The following is a 17,267-nucleotide window of genomic DNA, read 5'->3' as shown; positions in this document are numbered from 1 at the left end:
TGCCAGGGGGGGGAGGGGGCATACCTGAACAACAAGAGTACCTGCATAATGAACATTTCTATACCTAACCTTGAATTGTACCCCCACACCTTTAAAATAAAAAAAAATAAAAAAAAAAAGAATACAGTACCAGGGTCCCGGGTTATACATTAGCTTGTGATCTGTGGCTTGTCATCTGCTGCCTTTCTCTCTTTTTACTAGGGAATCTCAGCACTGACTGTCCCGCTGATGACACTATAGAGGAGGTGCAGCTTTGGTTCTTGTGGCTGTGGGAACACTCAGGTCTCCCGGGGCCAATTTCCATCGGTGGCCCCAAGTGGAGGGAGCCACAGTGTAGCTCAGCTTGATCTGGTGATCCCAGTGTGAAAGAAAGCAGTGAGTGTGTGTTCATACTTGCTCAGCTTTGCCAAAGTCGCCTAAAGCAAGGTGTTGTCTGTCTGGTCACGTGAAGCAGTTCTTGGTGAAATGTGTCCTCTGTGAGTGTGGTCTCGCTGTTATGCTGGGAAGATGCTCTTCTGTTGTGCACAGTTCCTCTTAACATTATAGATGCTCTTTGACTTACGATGGAGTTATGGCCGGGAAAATCATAGTAAATTTAATATGCATTTCACACCGATTAACAAAAGGGCTATAAATAAGCCTTTGGATTTGAGCAATGTAAGCCAACAGTCTTTGAATGCTTGTGTGTCAGTTAAATGTATTAAACTCACTCAATGTTCACTAGTGCCAAATGCATCACACAGTTAATAACAAATGAATCCCATTTTACTCAAAAATTAAAAAGAGGCCAGATGTGGTGGCTCAGGTCTGTAATCCCAGCACTTTGGGAGCCTGAGGTGAGGGGACTGCCTGAGCCCACAGGTTCTAGAATGGCCTGGGCAACTTGGCGACACCTCATCTTTACAACAAATCAAAAAATTAGCCAGGCGTGATAGCGCACACCTGAATTTCCAGCTACTTGGAAGGCTGAGGCAGAAGGATCACTGGAGACCAGCAGGTCGACACTGGGGTGGCCGTGAGTATGCCAGTGCACTCCAGCCTGGGCGACAGAGTAACACTCCAGCTCAAAAAAAAAAATTAAAAAGAAGTGAAGGAATGTATCCAAGGGCACACAAGTAAGTGGTAGAGAAAAAAAAAAGGATACAATACTATTTTTAGTTTAAATCATGTATACTCCATTGTTAAGAATGGTTATCTCTGGGGTGAATAGGGAGAATTTTCACTTTTCTTTAACTTTCCTAAGAAAGATAAATTTCTACATAGAGTCTAATTTGAAACAATGTAAAAAGGATACATTTTAAAGTAAATGCCATCTATACATTTTTATTTTGGAATGGGTTGAGGTTTATGCTGTTATACCACATGACCAACTTTTGACTATGTCTCATGATGTTTTTAAAAGAATATGAAGTCACTCACTGTAGAATATTCAAGACTATACCCATATCTGTTAAATCAACCTCACTATAGTAGTTACATTCTTTACAACCTTTTTCTTTGTTCACTTGATCTTTCAAAGACTGAGATTAGTATATGGAAATCTCCCACTTTAGTTATGTTTCTGTAATTCTGTCAGATTCTACCATTATTTCTGTTTTTTTCAAAACTTATTTTTAAATTTATTTATTTATTTATTGTAGACGTGGTCTCACTATGTTGCATAGGCTGGTCTCAAATTCCTGGGTTCAAGCAATTTTCCCACCTCAGCCTTCCAAAGTGCTGGGATTTTAGACGTGAGCCACCATGCCTGGCCCATTATTTCTATTTCTAATGATAAATCCTGGATGGCATGTCCAAGAAGGCTGCAGCCAGACTATCATAACTCTTGGAAAGAATCTGCCAAGGGTCACTTTGTAAATGTTTGAATTCCTCTATTGAATTGTTATTGTCTTTTCAATTCCTTCCTCAGAATTAAAAAAAATTCTAACTTAATCTGTAATTTAAAGCTAAACTAACTTTAAGATTTTGATCTAAAAGTCTCACATATAAAAACTGCAGTGTTGAAGTACAGTAACTATTAGCTGCAGCTTTGCCAATTGCAATTAATTGCAATTAATTTGCAATTAATTCCCAAAGGCACATTTAAAAAAAAAGTTATGTTCTTTTGTTCTTATTTTCTCCTTTGCAAGACCCATTTGCAATGCAGAACGTTTCAAAGAGGGTATGTAAAGGATTGTACAAAGAATGAGAAACATGTGATTGTCATCTGGCCCTTTTGAATCTCTCTTGGCAGTACCATCTTACACTGATATCAGCTCACTTCACTTGGGCTTGACTTAGGAAATAGCATGTTTCCACAAGGTAATGCCTCATTTATCAGATGTGCTCCAGGAGTATCTGTTGGATTAATGGTTTTCTAGATAATTGGAGTTTTACCATTTAAGCACAACTTGTAAAAAAAAAAAAACCCCTTTAAATATATATGACAAATAAACCCAAGCTTATGTAAATGGTCATGTTGCTAAAAATAGCCAGCTTAGTAAGTAAGCATCCAGGTGGTGGAGGTATGAGTATTCCCTGTAAATCTCCCTTAACTTTGTTTGAATTTTTTCCTAATGTTGGGAGAAAGTATTATTTCAGGAGGCCCACAACACTTATTCTAACAATTCCACTCAGGCTGCGGAATGGCTGAGGTTGCAGGCTCTGGAGCCAGATTACCTGGGTTCTTATCCAGCCTCTGCTGTTTCCTAGTTGTGTGCCTTCGGGTAGTCATTGCATTTCTCTGGGACTTGTCTTTCTTGTTTGTAAAAGGGGAATGATTATAGTGCTTCCTCTTGGGTTTGTTGTGAGTGAAATGAGAGGATGTATATAAATGTACTTCAAACAATATGAAACACTCAGTAAACATTGGTGGTGGCTGCCACTACTGCTATTTTGTAATTGCCTATAATTGATGGTTGGCTACCCACAGCATGGTTAGCAGCGATACCCTTCTTGGTCATTTATTTAAATGATAATTTGGGGCTAATTTGAGACTTAATATTCAATGACATTGGGACTATTTCCAAAAATCAAATCCATTTTCATGTTGTCCAGTTCTCAGCCTTAGTCAAGTAAAACACCAGGAACACTATTTACCTTTTTCTCAGTGAAACCAAGTGCCCATCACAGTTCTGGCCCTGTGTTTCAGGTGCTTGGGACGTGTTGCTATGGCTTTTCACTGGCCTGCTCCTGAGTTCTGCTGGCTGCCTGGTTTTCTGGTGAGCTCATGTGCTCTTCCTTTGTGTTGGTGCTTCTTCCAGCTGGTGGGTCTGCATCTCCCTTCTCTCACTCCTGGCCAACCTGATGTTCACAACCATAGCCATTAACCTTATGTAGGGCAGAAGTAAATATTGCCATTGTAAGTCAAGAAGTAGCACAGAATGATGTCACCTGTATTAGAACCTTAGAAGTGTGAATGGTGACCTTCTTCGATAGAACTGAGTGCTGTAACTTTCTGCCCTCTACCTGTCTTGGGTTCGACATCCTTTGAATGGTTTTTAGTATATTCACAGAATTGGTCAACCATTCCTATTACCTAATTTTAGAACAGTTTCATTGCCCCAAGAAGAGACTTCATACCAATTAGCAATCACTCCCCCTTCTCCCTTCCCCTTCCCACCTGGAAATCACTGATCTACTTTCTGCCTCTGTGGATTTGCCTCTTATAGACAATTCATATAAATGGAGTCATAAAATATGTGACATTTTGTGTCTGACTTCTTTTACTTAGCATCAAGTTTATCCACATTGTAGCATGTATCAGAACTTCATTCCTTTTTATGGCTGAATAATATTCCATTGTATGGATATATCACATCTTATTTATCCATTTATCAGCTGATAGACATTTGGGTTGTTTCCACTTTTTGGCTATTTTTTGAATAATCCTGCTATGAACATTTGTGTACAAGTTTTTGTGTGGACATATTTTCACTTCTGTGTATATACCTAAGGAGTGGAATTGCTGAATCTTAAGGCATTTCTTATTTAACATTTTTTTTTTTATTTTGAGAGTGCAGTGGCACACTCATGGCCACCCCAGCATCGACCTGCTGGGCTCTGGTGATCCTTCTGCCTCAGACTTCCAAGTAGCCAGAACTACAGGTGCACGCTACCATGCCCAGCTAATTTTTTTATTTATTGTAGAGACAAGGACTTACCATGTTGCCCAGGCTGGTCTCAAACGCATGGGCTCAGGCAATCCTCTCACCTCGGTCTCCCAAAGTGCTGGGATTATAGGCTTGAGCCACTCCACCTGGCCCTATGTTTAACATTTTGAGGAACTACCAAACTGTTTTCCAAAGTGGATGCAGCATTTTATATTTTCACCAGCAATGTGTAAGGGCTCCAATTTTCCACATCCTCATCTACTTGTTATTATCTGTCATTATAATTACAGTCATCCTGGTGAGTGTGAAGTAGTATCTCACTGTGGTTTTGATTTGCATTTCCTAACAACTAATGATGTTGAACACTGTAATGTGCTTATTAGCCATTTGTGTATCTTCTTTGGAGAAATGTTTATTCAAATCCTTTACTCATTTCAAAATTATCTTTCTGTGGTTGAGTTGTAAGAACTCTTTCTATTCTGAACACACTTTATCGAATGTATGTTTTGCAAATCCTTTCTCATTCTGTGGATTATCTATCTTTTCATTTTCTTGATGGTGACCTTTGAAAAATACAAGTTTTTATTTTTTTGAAGTACAGTTTATCTGTTTTTTTCTTTTGTCATTTGTGCTTTCAGATAGTCTGTCTGATGTCGTCTATAACTTGCTTGAAAATCTGATTTGCTCACTGGGACTATAACTGTATTATTCTTAGTTTCCCTGATTAAGGATTAAAAAGCAATTTATTTAAAATGTTTGCCAATTATATATAAAGGAGTTTAGAAATGCTGGTACTTTTTGAGCTTTTTAAGCCCATTTCTGTGCTCTTCACCTCAGGAAATAATTTGAATGAAGAAAAACATCCTATATGCCGAGAAATGTTCATTTCACTGTCACCCATGAGTTTGGGATGCCGCTCAATAGCAGGGGGAAGATGAGTTAAATCCATTGTGGTATGCCATTAGGTAGCTATCAGATATTATAATTATGAAGCTTATGTAACAACAATGTTTATGATATAATGTTCAGTGAAAAAAGACAAGTTTGTGCTCATTATGATAAAATATGTATAAAGTATTTGGACTGCATGGAAAGGTATACAAAATTATAGTTTTATTTTATTACATTTTATCTAATATTGATATTTTACCTTCATAATTAAAAAAATTAGTACGAACATTGGCATGGCATTTCAATTTGGTGGGGGAAATGGTGACAGGTTGTTAGATTGGGTGTATATTTTGTCCTTTTCTCATGCCACCTTTTTTTAGTAATTATTTTTATCATCATCATGATTGTCCAGGTTAGGCTAATAAATTTAAAAAATAGTTTGTTGTGCTTGTTTACTATGAGTCTGAACAGAGATATTTTAATTTACTTCTTTATATCCAATTCAACTGATAACTTGATTTTAGTATTAGAGTTACTATTATTTTAGTCATTACAACATTATAATTTGCTAAAGAGAAAGGTAATGATATTATAATATGTGAATAATAGGGGTCACAGAAGCACTTTTCTCATGGCATCTCATGAAATAATTATTATTGCAGTTACTTTATATATAAGTAAATCAATCTCCCCAGTTTTTGAAATAAGTTTCAAAGAGACCAAAGATTTAATCGTTTTATTTGAGAAACAATAAGGGCACCAAAAAGAAAAAGTAAGCATAGTACAAGTTTATGTGTGGTATACACACCCAAGGTGAGGACACACTTTGAGTTTATGTACCCAGAGAGAGGATATAAAGCTTTTCTGACCCACAAACTACTTCTGTGGATCCCCTGAACCTCTGACCTTGGACTTCCTCTGAGTGACAGCGGTCCAGGACATAGCCAGTAACTATGAGGAAATCTCTTTTCCATGCCCTGGATCAAGTGTGGTAGGCAGCAGGCAGGGAAAGGCCAAAGAGATAGGCCTGGCTCTTGCAGCAGCAGCCAGTCTTCCCAGCCACCCCCACCCACTTCACCCATTCCATTCACACACTGCAGCTAACTAACTTCATCCCTTGGCCTGGCTTGAGAGAAACAGAGACATCATCTTGTTCTCATATGTGGGAAGGCTATGAAAAGAAAAACTCTTGCTGGCCCAAACATTTAAACAAGAATTACCCTGGAATCTTTTGTTCTTACTCTGATATATTCAGAATTAATCTGAAGGCCCAAAAAGGAGATGTTTTTGTTTTTGATTTTTAATCTGAGTTATTTAATGCAAGGATGGGAGAGAGATGAGAAACAAAATACATTGCTTAAGTCTATCCAATGGTGTTGGAACATCCTCAGGTCATTCTTTGCTAGTCATTAGGGGCTCCTGACTCAGACTTCACAGCCAACCTACTGATTTAACTTCATAGGAGAAGACTTAGATGGTAGAAGGTAAGCAGTAGAGTATGTCTGGGTATCTGAGAAGTATATAGATAAAGCTTCTGAGATCTTAATCATATTTTTCTGTTTCCTCAGGTTTAATAGGGAAAACTTGCTTTCTGCAAACAACTGAAAAAACTGCCCTTGGAAATTATTTCTCTGGCCCTCATGGAATAGCTAGAACTTGTACTGTGAGGCCCCTGATGGGACAAACTTTCACCCGCTGATCACCTAGTGATTATCGCCATGGCCAGCAAGAGGAAATCTACCACCCCATGCATGATCCCAGTGAAGACTGTGGTGCTGCAAGATGTCAGCACAGAAGCACAGCCTGCCGAGGCCTTACCAGAAGGACCCCAGCAGGATTTGCCCCCAGAAGCCCCTGCCGCCAGTAGCGAGGCTGCCCAGAACTCCAGCAGCACTGATGGCTCTGCACTGGCCAATGGGCACTGGAGCACTTTGGATGGCTATTTATATTCCTGTAAATACTGTGATTTCAGATCCCACGACATGACCCAATTTGTGGGACATATGAATTCAGAGCACACAGACTTTAATAAAGACCCAACTTTTGTATGCACTGGGTGCAGTTTTCTGGCAAAAACCCCTGAGGGGCTTTCCCTGCACAATGCCAAGTGTCACTCGGCAGAAGCCAGCTTTGTGTGGAATGTGGCCAAGCCAGACAATCATGTGGTCGTGGAGCAGAGCATCCCCGAGAGCACCAGCACTTCTGACCTAGCAGGCGAGCCCAATGCCGAAGGGACCGATGGACAGGCAGAAATCATCATTACCAAAACTCCAATCATGAAGATAATGAAAGGCAAAGCTGAAGCCAAAAAAATTCATACGCTCAAGGAGAATGTCCCCAGCCAACCTGTGGGTGAGACCTTACCAAAGCTGTCGGCTGGAGAAGTGGAAGTCAAAGAAGGGGATCACTCCTCTGTCAATGGAGCAGCTCCAGTCAGCCAGGCATCTACCAGCTCTGCAAAACCCCTCCATGCCACCAATGGGCCCTTGATAGGAACAGTGCCAGTTTTGCCAGCTGGTATAGCACAGTTCCTTTCCCTCCAGCAGCAGCCCCCGGTGCATGCCCAGCACCATGCCCACCAATCACTGCCCACATCCAAGGCCCTTCCCAAAGTAATGATCCCTCTGAGCAGCATTCCAACATACAATGCAGCCATGGACTCAAATAGCTTCCTGAAGAACTCCTTCCACAAGTTCCCCTATCCAACCAAAGCCGAGCTCTGCTATCTGACTGTTGTGACCAAGTATCCAGAAGAACAGCTCAAGATATGGTTCACAGCCCAAAGGCTAAAGCAGGGGATTAGCTGGTCCCCTGAGGAGATCGAGGATGCCCGGAAAAAGATGTTCAATACAGTCATCCAGTCTGTGCCTCAGCCCACAATTACAGTTCTGAATACCCCCCTGGTCGCCAGTGCTGGCAACGTCCAGCATCTCATCCAGGCAGCTCTCCCAGGTCATGTTGTAGGACAGCCAGAGGGCACAGCAGGGGGACTTCTGGTCACTCAGCCACTGATGTCCAATGGGTTGCAAGCACCAAGTTCATCTCTCCCCCTCGCAGTGACATCAGTCCCCAAGCAGCCAAGTGTGGCACCTATTAACACTTTGTGCTCAAATACAACATCGGCTGTGAAGGTAGTCAATGCGGCTCAGTCACTCCTCACGGCCTGCCCCAGCATAACTTCCCAAGCCTTCCTTGATGCTAGCATCTACAAAAATAAGAAATCTCATGAACAGCTGTCAGCTCTGAAAGGGAGCTTCTGTCGCAACCAGTTCCCAGGGCAGAGTGAAGTTGAGCATCTGACCAAAGTGACTGGCCTCAGTACCAGAGAGGTGCGGAAATGGTTCAGTGATCGGAGGTACCACTGCCGGAACCTGAAGGGCTCTAGAGCCATGATGCCTGGAGATCACAGCTCCATCATCATTGACTCTGTACCAGAAGTGTCCTTCTCCCCATCGTCCAAGGCCCCTGAAGTAACCTGCATACCAACAACAGCCACACTAGCAACCCACCCTTCCCATCCTTCTGCCAGACGACAATCTTGGCACCAGACTCCTGACTTCACATCAACCAAATACAAGGAGAGAGCCCCTGAGCAGCTCAGAGTCCTGGAGAGCAGTTTTGCACAAAATCCCCTACCTCTTGACGAGGAACTGGATCGCCTGAGAAGTGAAACCAAAATGACTCGAAGAGAAATTGATAGCTGGTTTTCAGAGAGACGGAAAAAAGTCAATGCTGAAGAGACCAAGAAGGCTGATGAGACTGTCTCTCAGGAGGAAGAGGAGGCTGCAGAGAATGAGGGCGGAGAAGAGGATTTGGCTACTGAGCTAAGGATCTCTGGTGACAATGGCTCTTCAGAAGTGCCCAGCAGCTATGCCTTGGCAGAACGCAAAGTCAGCCCCATCAAAATCAACCTCAAGAACCTGAGGGTCACTGAAGCCAATGGCAAGAGCGAGATTTCAGGGATGGGTGCCTGTGAGCCTGAGGATGATGGGTCAGGCAAGCTGGCAGAGCAGCCCCCGGGCAAAGTGAGCTACAAAAAGACAGCCCAGCAGCGGCACTTGCTGCGGCAGCTCTTTGTTCAGACACAGTGGCCAAGTAACCAGGACTATGACTCCATCATGGCCCAGACAGGTCTGCCGCGGCCAGAGGTGGTACGCTGGTTTGGAGATAGCAGGTATGCTCTGAAGAATGGCCAGCTCAAGTGGTATGAAGACTACAAGCGGGGCAACTTCCCGCCAGGGCTGCTGGTCATCGCCCCTGACAACCGGGAGTTCCTGCAAGACTATTACATGACCCATAAGATGCTGTTTGAAGAAGACCTGCAGAATCTCTGTGACAAGACCCAGATGAGCCCCCAGCAGGTCAAGCAGTGGTTTGCTGAGAAAATGGGTGAGGAGACTCGGGCCGTGGCAGACACAGGCAGTGAGGACCAGGGCCTTGGTGCTAGTGAGCCTGCAACTGTTCACAAAGGGATGAGTGACACCTTTTCAGAGGTATCTGAGAACAGTGAGTCGTGGGAGCCCAGTGTTCCTGAGGCCAGTTCAGAGCCCTTTGACACGTCGAGTCCCCAGGCTGGACTTCAGCTAGGTAAGGAGTCTACAGGATCCATGGCTATCCTCTGTGGGTAAGGGGAGGATGCATGCACTCATGGGTGGGTACTGAATTTGTCATGCAGGGGGCAACTGCTGTCCCTAAAGCTGCCTGGCAGCTGGACTAACGGTCTGGCTGCTTCAGGGTACAACTGGCAGCAGAAGCCACAGGCGTATAGTATTAGGTTGATGCATAAGTTCATAGCGTTTGTTTTTGGAATGGCAACACTACAGTGTTGGGAGTTTATCATTTGTCATTTGAAATGACAGTGTTGTGCTTGTGAACACACCTTGCATTTTGCAGATGTGAAGAAAGTTAGTGCTATTTGTGGGCTAAAGAAGATGGAGTGCCAAGTGGAAAAAAACGAATACTTCCGACATATTCTTCTGTTTGAGTTTAACAGAGGAGTAAAGGCAGCAGAGGCCGCTCGAAACATTTGTTCCATGTACGGGGAGAATGCCATCGGGGAAAGCACGGCAAGGAAATGGTTTTGTCGTTTCAAAGAGGGCCATTTTGACCTGAGTGATTCTCCACGTTCAGGAAGACCATCGGGCTTTGATGAAGACCGTTTACATGCTTTAATCCATGATGATCCACATAAATCGACCCGAGAACTGGCAAATGTGATGAACTGTGACCAGTCAACCATCGTGCGACATTTGCATTCCATGGGCAAGCGGAAAAATGCTACGAACTTATGCATCAGCCCAATATAATGAGGGGTTGCGATTTGGTTTTTTTGTTTAGCTTCATGTTTTTTTTAAAAAAAACATGTGCAGAGGAAAAAACATGGCGAACCTAAAGGGGTCCACGCTTTCCTAACCATTTTCTAGCAATAGGAGAATAGGTGAAAATGTAGTCTGAGTCAGGCAGATGCACAGCCACAGGGTAGGAGAGAGCATAGCAGTAAGAGGAAATTTAACTCAAGTTGGTGAATAAATTGGCCTTAGATACATGAAGTGTGTTTTTCTGATGAGGAAAATCCTGTCTTTTATCTTGATTGTTCTTCCTGATGTAGAAGAAATGTTTATCATAACAGAAAATCACCTTCCCTCTTTGACATATATGGAATCAAAAGCTTGGATTTTATGCTCCAGTTTGTCTTGGCTGTACTTGAAAGCAAACTTTAGGAGGCTATTTTATTTAAGACATACTTTTGAAGCCGCAAACAAGTCATAGTATTGGGTGTTAATTTCCTAGATTTTTGGTCTCTGAATTTCCAGCCTCTCTTTTCCCTCTCTCTTGTGTTTGTCTCCTCATTAGAGGCCCCATCCCAGAGCATTCAGAAGTCCAGGCGAGAGCCATGAGGGAGGAGAGATGCAGAAGCTGAAGGGACTGGGGCTCTGAAACAGCAGCCCTGATACCCAGAAAGTGTCGGTGGTACTGGGCAATGAGACTTTGGCATGAGCTGCTTCAGTATGTGGGGTCTCATATTTGGCACCTCATGCCTAGGGCCAAGCATAGTGCCCTGTCATCAAAATTCCCACAGAATTCCCTGGATGGTGTTCCATTTTTCCCTATCATTGTTTGTTTGTTTTGGTCTGGCAAATACCAGTTCCTCCATACTAGTTGCTTTATACTTAAGACCTTTAAAAAATGACAAAATTTTATTTTCTTTCTCTGAATATTTTAACAGTGTGAAACATAGTTATGCTATTGTTTCTTTACTCAGTTAAGGAAAAGGAAACTTCCAAGTCTGTCCATAATTTGGACAGGGTGGGGGGGGGTACCATATTGTCCATCTGTTTAGCATATGCAGAAAGCCTGTTCTTTTCATGCTCACATACTAAGGCAAAAACCAACTCTATAAAGCCCACAATGAGAGCAAACACCTGGTGGCGCCCAAAGTCAGTAGTCAGCAGTAAAGGGTGTGAGCACACAGGGCTGCTGTCTTCTTGCTTGTGTCCTCCAATTCCAGCCATGTTCTCACTAAAGCAAGAGTGGGAAAAGATGCTCCCCTTCTTTGGACCCCACGGCTCACAGACTGCTTCACAAAGTAATACATCCTAGAATCAGAGCAGCATTGGAGGGAGGTTTCTTATGGCTGTTTTGACACTTTTTCAATGTAGACCAGGTTCCCTCTGCTTGCTTACCTGGGAGACTCTATCCAATTTGGTTTAAGTTGTCCTTATGTTGCACCCAGTTCTACACTTCTGGTGATTACCAGTAGGCCAAAGTGTCATGCTCAAGAGAGATGAGAATGTTTGAATAAATGTGCTACAAAGGCTAACATGGAGAGAGTAATGTCATGAAAGATGGCAGAAAAGGAAGCATCAAAAATCTGTTTCTCCACCAAAACAATTATTGAGCTGGCACTAACTATCTGAAGCAACTATCTTGGAACTCTGTAGTCTAGTTGGACACTTGCAACATCCAGGAGAAAGTTTGATAGAGAGGCTTGTAAATTTTGGTGAATTTTCTCGTTTTACATAGTGGCATCCCTCTTCCCCATCCCTGCATCAGGCAACTGTAGTGACTGTGGCCCAGGTTCCTGGTGTGATCTGTTGGTACCAGGGTGAGCAATAAACAATATTGTACTCCAAAAGTCAGGATTTTGTGTTTTGATTGCTGATCACTGCATTAGATCACTGAGGGCCAGCACAGAGGCTGGTCATTGTTTCAACTTCCACATGCTAAAGCAGCATCCTTGCTACAAGGAGCTATAAAGAAATAATGTGCCCCTTTTGGCAAAATAGACTTTTAAGGAAATCTTAGGCCACTGGTTTACCACAAAAACAGAAACATCAGTGACCCTATACCACAAAGAATACACATTTTGAAAAGTAGTTTAGAAAAGCCACAAACAGATGGCTTTAGCCCTCAAAGCAAAAATCAGCAATCTCTGAGGCATGCAGAATTAGATTTTCATTTACCACAGCAAAATAGAATGTTCAGTTCTTAACAAAAAAGTACAAAATATACAAGGAAATAGTAAAGTTTGGTCCAATAACAGCAAAAAAAAAAAAAAAAAGGATTTCACAGACATAATTCTTGAGGAAGTCTGGACATTAGAACTATTAGTCAAAGACATTAAATCAACTATCTTAAGTATGTTCAACAAGCTAAAGGAAATGAACAAAGAACTAAAAGAAATCAAGAAAACTATGAATGAACAAAGTAGAATATCAGTAAAGAAATATAAAAGGAATGAAACAAATTCTAGACCTGAAAGGTACAATCACTGAAATGATTCAATACATATTTGAGCAGGCAGAAGAGAATCAGTGAATATGAAGATAAAATAATTGAAATTATCCAAGGAGCAGAAAGAAAAAGAAAGAAGTGAGCAAAGCCTGAGGGACCTGTGGGACATCATCAAACATACTAATATATTCATTATAGGAACCCTAGAAAAGAGGGAGAAAGGGGTAGAAAGAATATTTGAAGACAAAGGGGCAGAAGACTTCCCAAACCTAATGAAAGACATGAATCTGAAATCCAAGTTCAATGAACTCCAAGCAGGATAAACTCAAGGAAGGATAGCCACACCAAGGCACATTATATTAAAATTGTCAAAAGACAAAGCAGCACAAGTTAAGTGACTAATTATATACAAAGGCTCCTCGATAAGTTTAACAGCTGATTTCGCATCAGAAATCATGGAGGCCCAAAAGTAGTGGAATAACAGATCTAGAGTTGTGAAAGAAAAAAAATGTCAACAAAGATTTCTGTATCTGGAAAAACTAACCTTCAAAAATGAAAGAGAAATCAAGACATTTTCAGGAAAACAAAGCTGAAGGAGTTCATTACCAACAGACTTTCCCTACTCGAAATGCTAAAGAGAGTCCTTCTGGCTAAAATGAGAGGACACTAAACAGAAACTTGAAGCCATAAGAAAAAATAAAGAATATGGTCAGGCTTGGTGGATCAGCCTGTAATCCCGGCACTTTGGGAGGCTGAGGCAGTGGACTGCCTGAGCCCGCAGGCTTGAGGCCAGCCTAGGCAACTTGGCGAGACCTCATCTCTACAATAAATTAGCTGGGTGTGGTAGCTTGTACCTGAAGTTTCAGCTACTTGGAAAGCTGAAGCGTAAGGATCACTGAAGCCTAGACGGTTGATGCTGGGGTGGCTGTGAGCATGCCACTGCACTTCAGCCTGGGCAACAGAGTGAGAGTACAACTCAAAAAAATAAAAAAGAAAAAGAAAAAAATAAAAAATAACATTAGTAAAAGTAACTTTATAGGTAAATATAAAAGTCAATACTACTGTACATTTTATTTGGTTTGTAACTTTTCTTTTTCCCTTTATGAAAGCAAATTCATAAGAAAATTATAAATCTATGTTAATGGATTGAGTAAGATGTAATCTGTGTCAATTGTAGTAAGATGTAATCTGTGTCAATAACAAAATAATAACAAAAGGGAGATTTATAGAAGTGTCTGTGTAATACTTAAACCAAGTTGGTATAGACTAGATTATTACAAGTTTAAAATGTTTATCCTAATCCCCAAGTTAACCACTAAGAAAATACTTAAAAATATACAGAAAAGGAAAGACCGGAATCAAAATAGCACATTGTGAACAAATAAATACAAAAAGGCAGTAATGGAGGAACTGAGGAATCAAAAACATATTCGACACACAAAACACAAATAGCTAATAAATGGAAGAATTAAATCCTACTTTATCAGTAATCACATTAAATGTAAAAGGATTAACTCTTCTATTAAAAGCTAAGATTGGCAGATTGCAATTTTGAAAAACAGGATTCATCTATATGCTGCCTAAAAGAGACTAACTTTAGGTATAAGGATATGCAGAGGTTGAAGGTAAAAGGATGGAAAAAGATATGCCATGCAAATAATAACCAAATGAGAGCTAGGGTAGCTACAGTATAACCAGACAAATAAACTTTAAATCAAGAAAGTTTACAAGACACAAAGAAGGATATTATACATTGAAAAAAGGTTCAGTGGTTCAGCCTGTAATCCCAGCAATTTGGGAGACCGTGGCCAGTGGATTGCCTGAGCCCACAGGTTCGAGACCAGCCTAGGCAACTTGGTGAGACCTCGTCTCTACAAGAAATCAAAAATTAGCCAGGCATGATAGCACATGCCTATAATTCTGGCTACTTGGAAGACTGAAGCGGAAGGATCACCGGAGCCCAGTAGGTCTATGCTGGGGTGGCTGTGAGCATGCCACTGTACTCCAGCCTGGGCAACAAACTGAGACTCCAACTCAAAAAAAAAAAAAAAAAGGGTTCACATATACCCTTAACAGAGATGAAAATATATGAAGCAAAAATTGACAGAATTTAAGGGAGAAATAGACAAAAATAGTCGGAGACTTGAATACCCCATTTCCAATAATGGATATAAAAGCCAGATAGAAGACTGATATGGAAATAGAGGCCTTGAACCATAGTATATGGCAGTTGGGCCTATCAAAGATTAACAGAACACCACCCAACAACAGAATATACATGGACCACTCTCCAGGATATACTATATGTTAAGCCTGAAACAAGTCTTAATAAATTTTTTTTTTTTTTTTTTGAGTTGGAGTCTCACTCTGTCGCCCAGACTGGAGTGCAGTGGCCGCTCCCGGCCACTACAGCCTCGACCTACTGGGCTCCGGCGATCCTTCCACCTCAGCCTTTCAAGTAGCCGGAGTTACAGGCATGCGCTACCATGCCCGGCTGATGTTTTGATTTATTGTAGAGATGAGGTCTCGCTGCCCAGCAGGTCTTGAACCCGCAGGCTCAGGCAATCCACTCACCTCAGCCTCCCAAAGGCACAGGATTACAGGCTGAGCCACTGAGCCCGACTCTTAATAAATTTTTAAAAATCGAAATCAGGCCTGGGCTCAGCACTCTGGGAGGCCAAAGCAGGAGGATCGCTTGAGCCCAGGAGTTCAAGAGCAGCCTGGGCAACATAGTGACATCCTGCCTCTACAAAAAATAAAAAAAGTAGCCAGACATGGTGGTGCATGTTTGTAGTCTCAGCAACTTGGGAGTCTGAGGAAAGAGGTATAGAAAATCAATGAAACCAAAAGTTTTTGAAAAGATCAACAAAGTTGACAAATCTTTAGCTAGGAAAAAAAAAGAGAGAGACTCACATTATCATATTCATTTATAAGTATTCAATATAAATATATATTCTATAATATATATTAGATAGGTATATTTACATATATTTATATGTAATATATAGTGCATCTATAAATATATAAATATACATAAAATATATATTGCATAAATACAGAAGATTATATGAATACTATTAACAGTTATATGCCAATAAATTTGATAACCTAGATGAAACTTCTAGAAAAACAGTACCAAAACCAACTCATGAAGAAATAGAAGACAAAAATAAATCAATAACTTAGTAAGAAGATTGAACCAGTAATCAAAAATCCTCCAACAATGAAAAACCTAGAACCAAATGGCTTCACTGGTGAATTCTTCCAAATATTTATAGAAGAAATAGCACCAGTTCTCCTCAAACTCCTCCAAAAGAACTGATGAGGAGTGAACACATCCTAATTCATTACCTTGATGCCAAAGCAAGACCAAGGACACTATGTGATAACACCCCTTTATGAATACAGATACAAAGATCCTCAGCAAAATACTAGCAAACCAAATTCAGCAACATATAAAAAGTATTATATCTCATGTCCAAGGGGGATTTATTGCTAGAATGCAAGGACTGTCTAACATGGTATCAATCAGTGTAACACACCACATTCAAAGAATGAAGGACATAATCATCTCAATTCAAGCAGAAAGGACATCTGACAAAATTCAACACATTCATGATAATAAACACTCAATAACTAGGAATATGACAAACAACATGATAAAGGCCCTATATGAAAAACTCACAGCTTACATAATAATGGTGGAATACTGAAAGATTTTCCCTTAAGATCAGGAATAAAATCAAGATACCTACTGTTGCCACTTCTATTCAAGATAGTACCGGAAGTTCTGGCCAGAGTAGTTAGGCAAGAAAAAGAATTAAAAGATATCCAGCCGGGCTCGGTGGCTCAGCCTGTAATCCCGCGCCTTTGGGAGGCTGAGGTGAGTGGATTGCCTGAGCCCGCGGGTTCGAGACCTGCCTGGGCAGCAAGACCTCATCTCTACAATAAATCAAAAAATCAGCTGGGCGTGGTAGCGCATGCCTGTAATTACGGCTACTTGGAAGGCTGAGGCCGAAGGATCGTCGGAGCCCAGCAGGCGAGGCTGCGGTGCCAGAAGCGGCCACTGCACTCCAGTCTGGGTGACCGAGTGAGACTCCAACTCACACACACACACAAAAGATATCCAGCCAGGCTCGGTGGCTCAGCCTGTAATCCTGTGCTTTGGAAGGCTGAGGTGAGTGGATTGCCTGAGCCGGCGGGTTCGAGATGGGCCTGGGCAACTTGGCAAGACCTCATCTTTACAATAAATCAAAAATTAGCCAGGCATGGTAGCACACGCCTATAGTTCCAGCTACTTGGAAGGCTGAGGCAGGAGGATCCCTGGAGCCCAGCAGGTCGAGGCTGCGGTGGCCGGGAGTAGCCACTGCACTCCAGTCTGGGCGACAGAGTGAGACTCCAACTAAAAAAATAAGTAAATAATATAAATAAATAAATAAATAAATAAATAAATAAATAAATAAACAAAAGATATCCAAATTGGAAAGGAAGAAATAAAATTATCTCTGTTCATGGATGACATAATCTTTTTTTTTTTTTTTTTTTTTTTTT

General features: G+C 41.4%; 1 protein-coding gene across 2 annotated transcripts in view; it reads left to right on the top strand.

Moving 5' to 3' along the window:
- Nucleotides 1-17,267, top strand: part of ZHX3 (zinc fingers and homeoboxes 3) — a 116,960-nt gene that overhangs the window by 91,208 nt on the left and 8,485 nt on the right. The window contains exon 3 of one of the 2 annotated variants that reach the window (XM_008060579.2): nucleotides 6,551-9,569. In XM_008060579.2, the coding sequence (XP_008058770.1) occupies nucleotides 6,701-9,569 (2,869 nt within the window). In that variant the 5' untranslated portion in view covers nucleotides 6,551-6,700. Of the gene's footprint in view, nucleotides 1-6,550; nucleotides 9,756-17,267 lie in introns of those variants that run through there. The other variant, XM_021713654.1, reaches the window with a different exon arrangement.

This window comes from Carlito syrichta, unplaced genomic scaffold (assembly GCF_000164805.1).
Source record: "Carlito syrichta isolate Samal-C Ts95f unplaced genomic scaffold, Tarsius_syrichta-2.0.1 Scaffold304654, whole genome shotgun sequence".
In the NCBI taxonomy this organism is placed as follows: Eukaryota; Metazoa; Chordata; class Mammalia; order Primates; family Tarsiidae; genus Carlito; species Carlito syrichta.
This window is presented reverse-complemented; position numbering and strand designations above follow the sequence as displayed.